Source organism: Cryptomeria japonica, chromosome 2 (assembly GCF_030272615.1).
Source record: "Cryptomeria japonica chromosome 2, Sugi_1.0, whole genome shotgun sequence".
NCBI classification, from domain to species: domain Eukaryota; kingdom Viridiplantae; phylum Streptophyta; class Pinopsida; order Cupressales; family Cupressaceae; genus Cryptomeria; species Cryptomeria japonica.
The window spans coordinates 633,685,410-633,701,308 of NC_081406.1; the positions used below are offsets into that span (position 1 = coordinate 633,685,410).

General features: G+C 34.4%; 1 protein-coding gene across 5 annotated transcripts in view; it reads left to right on the top strand.

Moving 5' to 3' along the window:
- Window positions 1-9,737: 9,737 nt before the first annotated feature.
- LOC131046890 (protein OPAQUE1) overlaps window positions 9,738-15,899 on the top strand; it is a 274,106-nt gene continuing 267,944 nt past the window's right edge. Inside the window, exons 1-2 of one of the 5 annotated variants that reach the window (XM_057980706.2) lie at window positions 9,739-10,252; window positions 10,334-10,445. In XM_057980706.2, the coding sequence (XP_057836689.1) occupies window positions 10,371-10,445 (75 nt within the window). In that variant the 5' untranslated portion in view covers window positions 9,739-10,252; window positions 10,334-10,370. Of the gene's footprint in view, window positions 10,446-15,899 lie in introns of all 5 variants that reach the window. The other 4 variants (XM_057980705.2, XM_057980707.2, XM_059216792.1 and 1 more) reach the window with 4 other exon arrangements.

Genomic DNA, 15,899 nt, shown 5'->3' on the forward strand with positions numbered 1-15,899 from the left:
CACTCATCTTTTATTCATTAACAACAAAATTTATTTATCATCTAGTACTACTCATTTTCAAATATTAATATTGTTTTTTTATTATGGGAAAAACAGGTTTTGAGGGGACCCGAAACCCCTTACAACAGGTTTTGGAGGGACCCGAAACCCTCAGATTTTACCAGGATCTGGAACCCATAGAACAACGCTGCCAAAGAAAAATAACCAAGAAAACCAGCAACCCAAACAAAGCTTAGCTGACAAAAGCCAGCAAAAGCCAGCAAACACCAGCGGGAAGAACCAACCAAACACTTAAGATATAATCAATATAAATCAAGTTGGCTACACCAACTAGGCTAAAGATTCAAACTAAGATGAGGGTTAGCATGCACCCTCAGCCAAACAACAGGGATGTTTCTGACTCCCTTGACCTGAGACAGAGACTTCAGACGACAAAAATCATGACTAGCCCATAACCAAAAACAACCACAATCTGGATTGGGCCCTTGAAAACTATCAGCAACCAGCCATATAAGAAAAGACAAGGCAAATAAAATAAGATGCCTAGAGATAAAGGGATTTTGAAAGGCTTCCCTAACCTTAAAACTAGCTTTTGAAATGGCTCCCAGAACCACTTCAAAGGGTTTTGAAGTGGTACCTTCAACCACCTTGAGCTGAAACAGAGGCCCGATCAGGAAAGCATCCATCCAAACAAGCACCACCGCACTCTCCACCTCAATAGGAGAAGACAAAAAAGAGCTTGAGAGAAAAGATCTAGCAAGCCAAAAATCACCAGCCTCAAGAGAAAGGTCCTCCAAACCTGGAGAGGAAGCACCAAAAATCCCCTTAACCACCCAAACACCAAGCAACCACTCCATCTCCATAGGAGGGAATAATGCCTCAAGAAGAGATCCATGAGACTGAGTAGTAAGAGAAAAAACCCTCAAAAGGAAACTAATAGTGGAAGCACCGAGGGCCTGCATAGAAGAAACAAGATCACCAAAAGTGTAACTAAACTCCAACAACAAAGAAACAACCCCCACCTCGATAGAAAGAGAACATAATTTCTTCAGAAGGAGAGACCACACCAACTGCAGCCCAATACCAAAACAACCTCTGCCCAACAAATCCGCCTTAGAACATGAGCATCCAACTCCTTCCGCGAAAGATATCTCCACCTCTATAGGAGATAAAACCTTCTTAACAAGCACATAGAGAGAAGAAGGGTGCCGAGAAACTGCCCAAAACCTAGGCATTTCCACCCAAAGGGCATCAAAAGAGCTCCACAAATCCCAGCCTGAGAGGAGGAAAACGAAAAAAGAAGCACTGCAAGCACAAAATCCTCCGACCCAACAGGGGAAAGGGAGCAATGAATGATTGTTGGTATCATTCTTTTTCAAACTTTCTAAAATAAAATAAATAAATAATTACCAAAAAAAATTTGTTGCATAAGAATGGTTTAGTTGAAATTCGGTTGAGTTTATTCAAAAATGTCAATATTAGCACTAAAATTCATTTTCAAAAATTAATATATTGTTAGTAGCACTTACTTTCAAAAAGTAAATATAATAATCTCTCCCTCTCTCTCATTCTCTCTCTCCATCTCCATCTACACATCTCTACCACATCCAATATTAATATTGCATCTCCTGTTTTACTCATGGTGATAATGACAAAATGTTATAGCCTAAAAATGCTAACAACATCCAATTGCCATCTTCAATTCAAAAGACAATTAAACTTCCAATTTGAACAATACTCTTTCGTTAATCCATTAATTACATTCATAAAATCTCCCTCCATCGCAAACTTTTGCAACTCTCCAACTAACCAACAAAATACTAGCAATGATTACTTCCCATTTAACCTTATTGTTGGTCCTATGACACAATAAAAAAAGAGCTCCTTTTAATAATGTGATCAACAAAACCCACTCCAATCAAACTTGAATTATGAGGAAAAGCATTGTCAAAATTCAATTTTAAAAATTAATTGAAAAAACTTTCGATTTATCTAAACGAGGGGAAGGGTATCAGTAGTCATTATAGCTAACTTCACCCATCCTAAGCTCCTAAACAATGCATTTGATTTTGATAAAAATAAATAAAAATTATTTTTGTATGTGATTTAAGTGCCTATAACTTTTGTTTTGGCTTTTTTGATAGTTATGATGAACGTGATGGGATTCGTTATGCATGCAAGGGTCAAAAAGTGGTCATTTCAAGTTGATGTTCGATACATATTCTCTTCTACTCCATTAACCATTAGCTTTGACCACCACAAAAATTGCACAATTGATCCAATACTTATGCACAAATGCCCAATTAATCGTACGCTAATGGTACCAATAAAGTTGCACAATTCCTCTGACTACTAACTTTTTTTTCCCTAAGTATACAATAGACAACTATTGACCAACTAGATAATTTTTTAGTGAACTTTTAATTGACTAAATCCAATAAATAATTATTAGAACATGAACAATAATTAGACCCTTCCTTCTATTATAAGTTCTTTTCCCAATAACCCTTTCACCAACGAAAAAAATTGTATAGTTCTTTTCCCCATAACCCTTTCACCAAAGAAAAAAAATTGTATACTATACATTATCCTTTTCTCCTTATAAAGCCACTTGTATTTCCAAATAAAAAACAAACACCTCTCGAGACCATGAGGTTAAAATTTAAGTTCCCTCCATGCTATGACTTAAATTTGTGTGCGAACAGGTATCAAAATAACCTTTTTTTGCAAGTATACAATAATCATACAATTTTTAGTGAATTTTTAATTAACAAAATCTAATAAATAGTTATTAGAACATGAACAATAATTAGACCCCTCTCCTTATTATAAGTTCTTTTCACGAAAGAAAAAATATGTATAGTTCTTTTCCCAATAACCCTTTCACCAAAGAAAAAAAATTGTATACTATTCATTATCCTTTAATCCTTATAAAGCCACTCGTATTTCCAAATAAAAAGCAAACACCTCCTGAAACCTTGAGGTTAAAATTTAAGTTCCCTCCATGGTATGAATTAAATTTGTGTGTGGACAGGTATACAAAAAATTGACCCTGAACGTGGTACTATAATATTCTAAAATAATCATATGAGATATATTCCAAAAGACCATCGAAACAAATCTTATGAAAACATTCAAAATGAAATTTCAAACCCACAATCATTCAGTTAATCGACACACAACGTTAACAATAATTTTTAAAAAAACGACGACCATAAAAATATAGTTAGCGTTTCCACCATTATAATACAATATCTAAGTGAAAAGAAATAAGTGAAAAAACATTATGAAGAGGCATTAAGAAGATATATAAAGTGGAAGAATTAAGAAAAGTAAAGAAAGGAAGAAGGGGAGAAGAAGTAAGAGTGTGTAGAGTGATAAGAAGAGGATAAATCCAAATTCATAAAAGAAGATATTTTGTAATATATTTTTTTGAACATTATTTTAAATTTTCCTAGGGTTTTCTAAAAGAGTGTCCAAAAATCAATATACTTTTATCAATCTATTAAAAATTATGAAGAATGTGTTGGTTCCCTAAAAGTATATTGATTTTTGTACAATATTTTAGAAAACCCTAAGAAAATTTAACATAGTGTTCAAAAACATATATTACAAAATATCTTCTTTTAAGAATTTGGATTTCTCCTCTTTTTATCACCCTACACACTCTTACTTCTTCTCCCCTTCTTCGTTTCCTTACTTCTCTTAATCCTACCACTTTATATATCTTCTTAATGACTCTTCACCTTTTCACTTATTTATTTTCTTAATAGCTCTTAATTAGCTTATTCCCACGAAATTGCCATTATTTTTGTAATTAATTACCATTTTATAGGTTATTTAAGCATATTAAAGGTATTTGAAGGGTATATAATGGATCAATGGTCTAAAAATTGCCTAAACAGCCTCTATGGTGCTTCACAATCCCTTTTTTAAATTTGAAAGATTGATTATGCACCCCACTCATGCCTCGTGTGCTTGTATAGGTAGAGGGTGAGATTGGGAAGGCTTGTCCATCTACTGAGGAAGACATGTTCCTTGTAATCATATTTACAATTTAGTTTAACAAATAGTTTTTATGACTATCTATGGTCGTTTGGGAACATGAAGAGATAGCAGTGCAAATTGGAGAAAAAATTTGGCATAAGAATTGGAAAAATATCCACACTTTAAACATTGGGGATGCACTCATTCATAGTACTCCCTTCTAGATAGAACTATATGCATGATATGCATTATGGATTTTAATATTGTTTCACTTTTGCAGTTTCCATGGCCTCCATTTAAAATGTTATCTCAATTTGGTTTGATTCCTTCTACGTGATCTAAATTTTAATGTCTAATTGATTTTATGTCATTTCTAGTTTACTAGCTTGATCTAAAATGACTAGGGGTTATTATGTCCAAGGGTTATTTTGACCACAAGTTATTTTGTCCATGGGTTATTATGACCCTGGGTTATTTTGTCCTTGGGTTATTATAATGGGGTTATTGTATCCAGGGTTATTTTGGTCAGGCTATTATGTCTGGATACCCCATGTCATATATCCTTCATTGTATAATGAAAAACTTTGTGCTTTTATCGCCTTCTTGGATCCAATCAATCTAAGCCTTTTATTTCCAAAAAATATCTTTTCGGAGCTCCCATTGTTCCAAATCATTCAAAGCAATAGCTTCCTCCCTGTATAAAGCATATGATAAGCCTTGATCCCTAATTTGGTGGGTAATGGCATCAAAATGCGACTATGCAGTCCTTTTAGTAGAGAAGAGGTTACCAAAGTACATCCTATTCAACCTTTTCAACTTATACTTAATGTACTATAATTGTTTAATAAATGAATACATTGTCATGCCGTAATCAGACTTTGCTTCTTCCACCAGGCTAAAATATGATCATGAAGAGAAGCATCCCTTGGCCACATAAATTGAAACTTAAAAGAGGGTTTCTTTGTCACTTGAAAATTAGTAGCAGAAAAAATGATTAGCCAGTGGTTGGAACCCCTCTAGTTTAAAATCTCAGAATTGGTAGCCCAGCTATCCTCCATCCAAAAGCAGGAAACTAGGAACCTGTCTAGCCTCTTAGATATAGCCTCCATTCCACATCTTCTAGTATTTCGAGTAAATAGTCCATTGGTTGGTTTAACATCCACTACCTTTAGAAAATCAACATTACTCCTCAAAAGCCCTACATACAGGTCAAGATAGGGATTGCCTTTTCTCTATCTTCTCCTCCAAACTTAAGATTGCATTAAAATCTCCTACCAAGATCCAGGGGAAAAAGGGTGCAAGATGGTGAATGAATCTAATGTGTGACCAAAGCAGGGATTTTCCCATAAAATCGAGTGGAGCATAAACATTAGTTAAAGGGAGATTTTGACCGGATTCACAGTTCGTGGCCACCAAAGAAATAAAAGACTTGCTAGATATCCACCAAAGTGGGACAAGCTTATGTAGCTCCCATAAGAGGGCCATACCCTTGGAACTACCTTGAGCCTCAATGCATTTCCAATGACTTATAGCCCAAATCTTAGGTGCCTTGTTGAGCATACTATCAATCGATAACTTGGTTTCCTAAATAAAGACCACATCAGGAGAGTAAGAACTAGTTAATTCTCGAATGATCCTTTGTCTAGGGATGTTATTCAACTCCCTTACATTCCATGAGAGAATAATAATTTCTAGGATGGAGAGAAATGCGAGTCAGTGGTCTTTGTAGAACCAGACTCATCCAATGTCTCACCAACTATCTTCGCCTTCTCTTGATCCTTCTTCCTTCCCACCTTCAAAGTCTTATTAGGAGCCCCCTTTTTTAAAAACTTCTTGATGAATACCTAACACATGTGGGGTAGCCTTGGTTTTAATACCCTCTTGTAGAGCATTTTCCACCTTGGATTGAGAGCAAATAAGGTTAGGACCCTTATTGATTTCAATACCTCCACTTGTTTGCAATTCTCCTAGTACCCCAATAGGCATATCAATATCCATTTGCACACCTTAACCTTCTACCTGTGGACCACCCTTAGTATCAATGTCCTGTTTCCTTGTTAGGAATGGCAACATCCAAAAGTTCCTGGCCACTAGGCATATTTGCAATAGCCCCATCGAATTGATCTAGGTCATCCAGAGCATCAAACCTATTGAACACCTCATTAGATTGCCTATCATGTAGGGTTCTATTTTGACCTCTTCCCTGATTACTAGTTCTACCCAGAATGAAGCCATCCTTGTCTTCCATCATAGGAGCCTTTCCTTTATCCTGCTCAGGAGTTGAAATAACTGATCCATTTCTAGAAGCCCTCGCAGGATTAGATTTTAGGACACATCTATCGCAAATGTTTGTATTCATGAAAAATTCGACATCTAAAGGGTAAAGTTTCGTAATCCAACTTTGAATTCATGAGTTTAGACCTAGCTGAATTTTCATAGAACCAGGTAAAGGCTTGCTCAAATCAGTTTCTACACAAATACGAGCATAAGTGATTACCTTTTTATCCATAATTTGTCGTGAAGGACCCACCAACTTACCAAGTTGAGCTGCAATCAAATTGAAGATCATTTCTCCAAAATTCCAAAGAGAAGCACGAAAGCTTGACCCATACTAGAACCCACGATAGAATCTCTTCAGAAGGATTGAATCCAACATGCCATGGCTTAATGAATAAACCAACCTGATTATAAAAATAAGGGCCCCCTTCAAATGCCTTATGTTCATCCAACATGCGTGAGAAAACCACCATAAAGCAGCTATTAGCCTCCAACATCACCTCCAATTGCTCTTTTGGATTCCATGTGCGACGAGCTCATGATTCTAAGAAAGGCAAGGACACTTGAATCCCCATAAACTTACATATCATAGCATGATTAGAAAGATAATCACTATCTTCCACAATAGAGTTAGGCTTAATCACTAGAACAAGTTTGTTGTCACTCTTTGCAAGGAAACCATTCACCTTTGAAGGCCTAAAACCCCCGATTTGGGAAGGAATTTACCACATCCTTGTAATGCATGTTCGTCCTTCCAGACAAACCTCTTTGCATAGCCATGCAAGGCCAGATCGAGAAAAAAGAGAGAGAAGGTGACAAAAACAAAACCCCCAACTAAAATATCCAATCTGGCCACAACCCCAGCTCCACACAACTACCAAAACCCCACCAAAATATTCAAAACATAGGTACCACACCTCCCAACTAACTCATAAAAATAGACAAAAAATATGACAGAGATTAGAACAACACCCAAGAACAAAAGAAATAGACCTCAAGCCCCCGCGCATCCCCGCACACTCCCTTGAAGCGCCCCCAATGTAGCCCTTCACAGACCTTGTAGATAGAAACACTACTAGGGTACAAGTGCCCTAGCCCAAACTCTGAACGTAGAGCTTTGCCATCCAGTTATTCTCCCAAATTCACAAATAAGATCTAGATATATTACATCTTTATTAGTGTATTATACTTCTAATTTTTTTATATTATAATTCTATTTTTGGTTTATATTTTTATAGTTTTCTCCTTATATTTCTAAATTTTATTCTCTTTTTTAACATTTCTTTATCTTTGTTTTTGTTCTCTACTCATCCTTCTACCTCACTCTTTCTCCTAACTTTTTGAGTCTACCCTCTCTAACCCCTCTTTCTATTGACTTGGTCTATAATCCAAATCTATACTATTTGTGCAATCCAAAATGATGATTAAAAAATATATACAACACTTGCACATAGGTTAAATAGGATAAATTTAGACACAAAATATCATCTTTAAATGACGATTCAACACATGATATTGACATGGAGGGTGCTTGGAAGTCCTTGATGTCTTCATGGAGGGTGCTTGGAAGTCCTTGATGTCTTCTAAGGTATACCATAAACACCAATTGCCACCCAAAATCCTAGACACCAAAACATTGCCAATAATAATAAAGTTGCCAGTACTAAATAATACAAACACAATCATCATACAACCCTTGATATTTGTGTACAAAGAATGAGAGGATGTTGCCCACTAAAACTTCTTTGCATCAAGCTTAATGAAACAATAAATTTAACATGCACAACACGACATGTCATATTAACTCATATAAGAAGTTTAATCATTACGATAAATTATCAAAATATTTATCAACAACCATGGTGGATTTTCATCTCAAATTAAATCCTTTAACCTATCATATTGAAGCTTTCTATTGTTAAGGAAATTTGGATCACTACCTTTATCAGTTGATAGATCCACTACCTTATTAGTTGCTCCCACGGAGGACACTATTGCATCTAGTGAATTCAATTTTTTGATTGGTTTATTCAATAAGTGAATAGAAATAATTTTTTTGAATAAAAAACTATAGTCTAAATTTAATTTTTAAAAAAATAAAAAAAAAATGATAATTTTCTTTCTTTCTATTGGTGATAGTAAGTATGAAATTTAATTTTCTAACATAAATTCACATTTTTCTGCATTTAATTTTGTAGAAGCTCATCATTTTACAAATAATAATATTTTTAATTATTATGCCCATTTTCTCAATGTGAGCTTATAAATAAAACATATTAAGTGTTTCATAATGTTTGCACTATAAAGGTGTACAACTTTCACGTACCATGCAATCAAGAGTATTGTGAGAACCAAAATATAAAAACAAAGACACAAAAGAAACATGATGAAGCAAAAATGATGTGTATTGAGATATATTTACGTCACTCTTGGATATAATTCAAACAATTAAATTTTGATTAAGTTATAAAATTAAAAATTTTAATACATTTTTATTTATTTATTTATTTTTTTTTGGGGGGAGTCAACAATCCATATAGATATCAAAACATGTGGGCTTTCCCCCTAATTGGATTTTAAAATAATTTAATAAATATAAATTTATTTAGATAATTGAATATAATAAATAATGATAAATTGGATAAGTGTATTTGTTTTAAATTAGGAAACTAAATATGAAGATAGGAGTGTTTGGTTTGACCATGAAAAATATTGGAATTTAAGTAGTGCCTAATTTAAAAATAATGTCTTTCTTTTAGAAAAATATTTTGATATTTATGGTAGATATTTACTTTATCAAAGAATAAGTTTTTAGATCTAAGACAAATTTTTTATTGTGAATTTAGACTCTCAAACTCATCATTACAATAACTAATATTTTGTTCTACAACTTCACCTAATGACTGATAGTTTATTCTACTCCTAAATACTTTAAAGGTTATTGATTCATTACAAGGAAACAAGTCCACCTACATCAACCTTTATAAATATAACAAAAATTAAAAACAAGCAAGAACCATAATGTATACATTTTTTACTACTTTTATTAAAGTAAATATTCTTATAATTGTTTATATATTTTTAATTTTATTAATTTCTTCAGTACTATAATATTCTAAAATAATCGTATGGAATATATTCCAAAAGCCCATCGAAACAAATCTTATGAAAACATTCAAAATCAAAATGAAATTTCAAACCCACAATCATCCAGTTAACCGACACGCAACGTTAACAATTAAAAAAAAAACGGCGACCATAAAAATATAGTTAGCATTTCCACCATTATAATACAATATCTTAACCTTAATTATAACCAATTATAAGTTTATAGCCATTCTGAGCTTACTTCTTTGTCTGGGGAACTTCTCTAAATGTGGCGCCTAAGTTGGCGTTTAAACACGACTTCCCGTTGCCCCCCACGTAAAACTCTCAAGAGTTGTTCAAGTTTATTGAATGAAATAATTTTAATGGAATATTAAATCCTTGAATAAAGGATTCAAAGGCTCGGGAGAAGAAGACAAAATCATCGAAATCATATATTTATTGCGCAAGGCGATAAAAAGCTCAGAGCTTTGAGGCGGGAATACGAAATGAGAAATCATAAATATCCACCATTCAGACGGACTTTAAAGCTGTTCGTTATCAGTTGGAGGAAAATTTAAAGGAATTTTACAGGGGCAGGGTTCGGAGGCTTGTTTCATTATTATGAACCACTTAAATTCTTCGCTTTGTGAGGATTTCCAGTTTTTGACTCGATTTCTAGGGTTTATTTTGATTTATTGGGCTGCGGTTGTTCTGAAATTGATTCTTCGTGCTCAGAACATTTCGCAGCTGTAAAATTAGCCTAAAATGGCTGTCTACAGGATTTAGAATTTGTGAAAATGTTCTACAGTTCAGCAGAGCATTGGAGACTAAATTGAAGCTCTTTAGCCACAGCGTGAAAGGAAAAAGAAACTTTTAAAAGTTGGAGCCAAATTACATCGGGGTAATTGTACATGCCATTTATTTTTCGCTTTGTATGGGACTGTAATGTATAGTATATAATCTTGTCAGAATTGGAGTCAAGAGCACAGGACAATATTTAAATTCGCTGAAGCGGGAATATGTTCAAGAGGAAATTTCATAGGGAGGATAGCGAGATGACGCGCAATAATGGACGCCAAGATGACAGTGGAGTGGTTTGTGAACAGTCTTTCTTCCTATTCTCTTACTTGTTACGGTTCTTGTATTTATTTGTATTGTTATCTACTATATTGTTACTTGAAATGTGCTCGTCTGAAGCTTTAACAAATTAGATAGTCAGACTTACCTTATGGTTCGATGACGGGCGTGCACGGTAAATTTCTCGGGATAACTATTTTCGTAGCAATTTGATCGCAATCAGATCCTGTCCAACATAAATATGCAGCACTCAGAATAACTCTTTTTTCACTTTTTCGCATCCTAAAAACTACCAGTAAAATTCAGTGTAAAACAAGCACTATTCAGGAACTGGTGCTGGGAAAAATCCTTCCTATATTTGTTGTGATCATTCAGCGTCTGCTCTTCAGAAGCAACTCAATGTGTACTCGCCAAGAATTTTGGGGCATTAGTTTTTAAGTGCATAACTGCAGTTACAGTCTTATTTTTAAAAAAATCGTGTAACTCCAACCGGACTATATCACTGGGTAATGTTTCCATCCTGGGTGTTACTCTAGATAATATTTTGCCACAGGTGCCCCAGACAATCTGTCTGATTATAAGACTCTAAAAAGAGAAGACTTCCCTGGATAGTGTACAGCAACCTCGTTGGCAGACACTGTTGTCATGGTGGGTGTCTGATAATTTTCCTCAACATGGGCTTCGCAGCTAAATTTGCAGTAATTTCTAGGATTGAGGTCTTTCAGAAGATAGGCAATATGAATTCGGGTACTGATTTTCCTGTGATTTTCTCTTCCTCACAATTTTGTACTTTGAAAAAACAAAACAAAAAAAACACACAAACAGATCACTCAAAGTCTACCAATTGCCAAAAGCAGTCCTTAAATTCTGCTCAAACTTTCCTAGCAGAAATGTGCCCTACCTCCCACATGGTAGGAGCGCTGTATCTTTAAAAAATGTGTTCCATTCAATGGATGGATTGTTTATTAGGTCTGAATAACAACATTGGCCAACCCTACCTATGTAGCTGGGATGGGCCATGATCTCTATATAACTCAAGACATTGGGTTAGGCCCAGAGGGTTGGGGAGGGGTGAGGGGTGGACCGGGTTCTGGGGTGTGTGGGGGTGCAGAGAGGGCTGCCCTATTCATAGAAGTGCCGACCATACATGAAGGCATGTTCGGACAAACCATATGAATGGTTTGAAGCTCCATTCATCATTGTATTGTCGCAGAGGTGGTCCTGGAATGGGCTCAACTGTAGTTGATCCTAACTGCTACCGATTAATCCATTTCACAAAGTGGGTTGAGGCTTATTAATTGCTTCTCATTCTTGGGTCAAGGTTCTTTTTTTCCCCGTAGCTGCACATTTCAACTTACATGTGATCATGTGCACCGTTAAATTAGGAGCATTAGTCCCTTCTGTTAGTGCACAAATGTGCACGAACATATTTAGCAAGACGGGTCTACAATAATGCCATGAATGTATCAACAAATGATCAGTAGATGGCCAAAGATTGAACTCTACACTATAGAGAAGTACTTAATTCCCCACACTTCTGATTAGTTTATCATAATAAAGTTGTAAACTCATTCTATAAACTCTTCAGATTTACCCATACAGACACTGTAAACAAGACATTGCCCAAATCTAGACAAACGAATGTAGCCCTTTTACATTATTCTATCTCAATTTATTCTCGTCAGCTAGGGAACGCATAGTCATTGGCAAGTTGTCTGGAACTCTTTCAATGATATGATAAATCCTTCATAACCTCACAATCAAAAGTAATGTTTCACTAGTTGGTGTAAAGTGTAAACCATTATATCCTAGAATCATTATATTCAGCAAGTGTAATAAACATTCAGACTATAACAGAATGTTCAGAGCTTCCTGAACTAAAGTAACCACAATTGAAGAGAATTACGTACTTGCCTAAGGTTGGTGTTTACTTAGTCCATTGAATGAATGAGAAAGAAATTCAAGCATATTTTAAAGAAATGGATTGAAGAATGAAAGATATGTCAATCCATAAAGAACTAAGGAATATTAGCAAATTAATAACATATTAGACACACTTTACAGAAATCTTGTGATCAAGACTATTTGTTACTCATAAAACATTCAGGTTGCAATTGATTACATCAGACCCTCTCATACAACGTGCCTATGACGCAACACACATCCATACTTTGCATTTATAAACAGGACCACAAGTGGTATCAAATATGAACCTTTGCAGTGGATGTACCATTAGCTTAAAGAAGAAAAATCATTCTAAAATTAAGACTGTTGCAGCTGATTTATGAATTGCTAATCTTTTTAGATAAAAGATCAAACTTTATGGAGATGTGTACTAGATTAAGAGGTTGAATCAGTCTTTAAAGAAGTTTACGAGGGCGAGGATGGAGGGCATATGATTGCCAAGGATACAGCAAGAAAAATATTACTAACAAGATTGTGACTTCATTGTGATTGTGTGAAGTCAGTCAAAAAATCATGCAAAATACATATCAAAGGATTGTGATACTGCTTAAGGCAATTTTTTTCATCATCAAACTCAACTTTGCTGGACTATTTAGACATTTGTCATGTAAAGAATGGTATATATATTTATGAGTTGCAAAAAATATCTTATGAAATAGGTAGAAGAAAGGGTGCTTATAAACAATGACAAATCATAAAAAAATGCTTTTATAACAATATTTCAAGTTCAATGATGACGAAACGCTCCATTGTCATAATGCTCGATAATGGTATGCTTTTATCAACAAAGTGACAAAGGGGTATGATGAAAATGAAGATAAAAAATGATAAATTCACAACATGCTACCTAAGAACATAAAAAAAAGTAGAAGCATTTGGGAAGTCCATAATTGCAATTATTCATAAGAATTGTGGCATTGGAAAATAGGACTATGCATAAATGTAATCCACTTCTCATTGGATAGATAAAACCACTTCTAAATTAGTAATAAGATTTACACCTAATTAAGATTTACGTGGTGCCTGACTTGAGGGTGGTTCTAGAGAATTAATTCATGCAAGAAAGGTTGTTTGATTAAACAAGTTGGAAGAAAAGTGATCATAGGTTTGCTTGGGGATAGAAACCTTCCATAAAATTATAAATATGCAAACACTGGTATGATAAATATATAAAGAAAAAACATTTTAGGCCTGATATGTTAATGTTAAAATGTACAAGGAAACAAAAAAGTAAAGGAAAAAGCTTAAAATGCAATAGGCAGGCCATACCAAATCTGAGAAGTTTTAAGAAAGGATCTTAAAAATTGAAAAATTTGGATCCAACCAAACATCCCACATTAATTAGGTTTCCAATGTAGAAGAATACTATTTTAGTAGGGTCATTGGAGATAATCTTATTGTGATAATATTGATTACAAGAACAAGAAATCATACATGAATGATGATCAACAAAGTTGTGACTGCAGTAGCACCAAACATACACAGAAGACCTCAATGAGACAAATTATTGTGTGTGGTGACTACCTGATGATGTAGGCTTACAATGATTGTCCAACAAACTAAAACAAATATCAAACACCATGTTTGATGAACACCAAACATATAAAACAAAAATAACAGCATCTCTATTGCCTCATAAGACCTCAATGAACATACACAGAAGACCTCAATGAGACAACTTATTGTGTGTGGTGACTACCTGATGATGTAGGCTTACAATGATCATCCAACAAACCAAAACAAATCACAAACACAATGTTTGATGAACACCAAACATATAAAACAAAAATAACAGCATCTCTAATGCCTCATAAGGTATATTTCACTAGATGGTCTAGTGGCAAACCACCTTTCAAAGTCTACTCTGTTTTGCAGAATGTCTTTTGAGTTTTGTAGAACATTTAATTTCCATCTCCATTTTTGTAATGGATTCCAAGATTAACAACTTATTTGTGGAAGATGCTGGCAATTTATAATAAGTTAATGTAGAACTGAGTTACTAACAACACTGATATAAATATACTCTTTCCCAAAGTATCAATCCCCCCGTATGATAAGGACTTTAATGCACTTGAAAGGTTTTATTTCTTCCTTGCTGCTTTTGACAGTGCCTCCAAATTATTAAAATAATTCAATTTATAAATTTTTGGTAGATGGTATTGTTGAGGTCCTCAAAGTAAAGCTTGTCTGCAGTTGCTCTTATAACAAAATGTGTTTGGTTATGTCTAGATCCTAAAGTTGTTTTTGATAAATATAAAAATAGAATGGAAAAGTAAAAAAATGTGAATATCGATGTTTTATTGAAGACATCAACTGCTCTTGAACTCCGTAGCAATTTGTCTAGCCAAATCCAATGTGTCATCTTTTGTTTTCATAGGATTTCCGGTCCATATGTGTGGCTTTGGGTTAACTAGTGTATCAGTTTTTTCACCTAATAAAATCTGTATCATAAACATGCCTTTCTTAACAAATTTCCTTAACTAAGTAATTAGTACAGGGAGTTTGTTTTGTTCATTCCTCTCTTTTTTCCTATCATAGTGGAATTCCAACCACGAATATAGACTATTGGCACATTTAAAATGATAAATCAAATAAGATAGTGTGTTGGGTAGTGTGAAGAGAGCTTGTGCATTGAATTTCTCCAAGATGAACATCTTTAATCTTGACCTATGACATGTCTAGGACCTTTCTTTTAACGTACATTAAAGCTTCTTGGTTGATTTGAATCTATGAGATATCTGTGGGACAACACTTTAAACTATAAAAATCTGGATTTGTTATATATGTGGAAGCAATATCAATACTAAGTCAGAGAGAAGCATTAGTCAAGTATACATGGGAGAGATTGGAATTGAAACAAAAAAGTTTATTCATCTTTGCATTCTGACATGGCATACTTTTGAGGGAGATGACACATTGGCTGTTTATCTTTCACTATCTATGCCAAAGCTTTGACCATGCTTATCCTTTCAAATCTAGTGATATTAAGTGTATATATAATATTACGAATCCATAAAAAAAATGCTGGGGAAATCGATAAGGTTGATCTTTTACGTGACCTTTCACCTGCTTAGAATTTAGTGGAACAATTTGTAAATAAAATGATGTAATTTGGTTGGCATTGTGTGGTGAGAGTCATATAGAGGATTCCATTGTTTTTGGATGAAGGCTGCGATAGTGTTGGCACACAGGGCTACTGCGTGCTGCAAGTGGAGCTTTGTTGATTGGAACCTTGACAAAGCCATTGATGATTATTAACCACATTGGTTTAGTTCATGATTTGATGGCACAATGTCTGACCTGCCAGAATTATCTTGTGTCATTGGAAAACCATGTGTGGCATTTTGTGGGAATGGTTCCACAATCTTGGAATTACCAGAAACCTTAATAGAATGTTCAAAACTAAAAGTATAACGTGAACCTTTGTTAAACCCTATAACATAACTTTTTCAGTTCTTTTGATCTTTTTATAGTTAGAGAGGGATAAGGTATATATATTTGCTTCA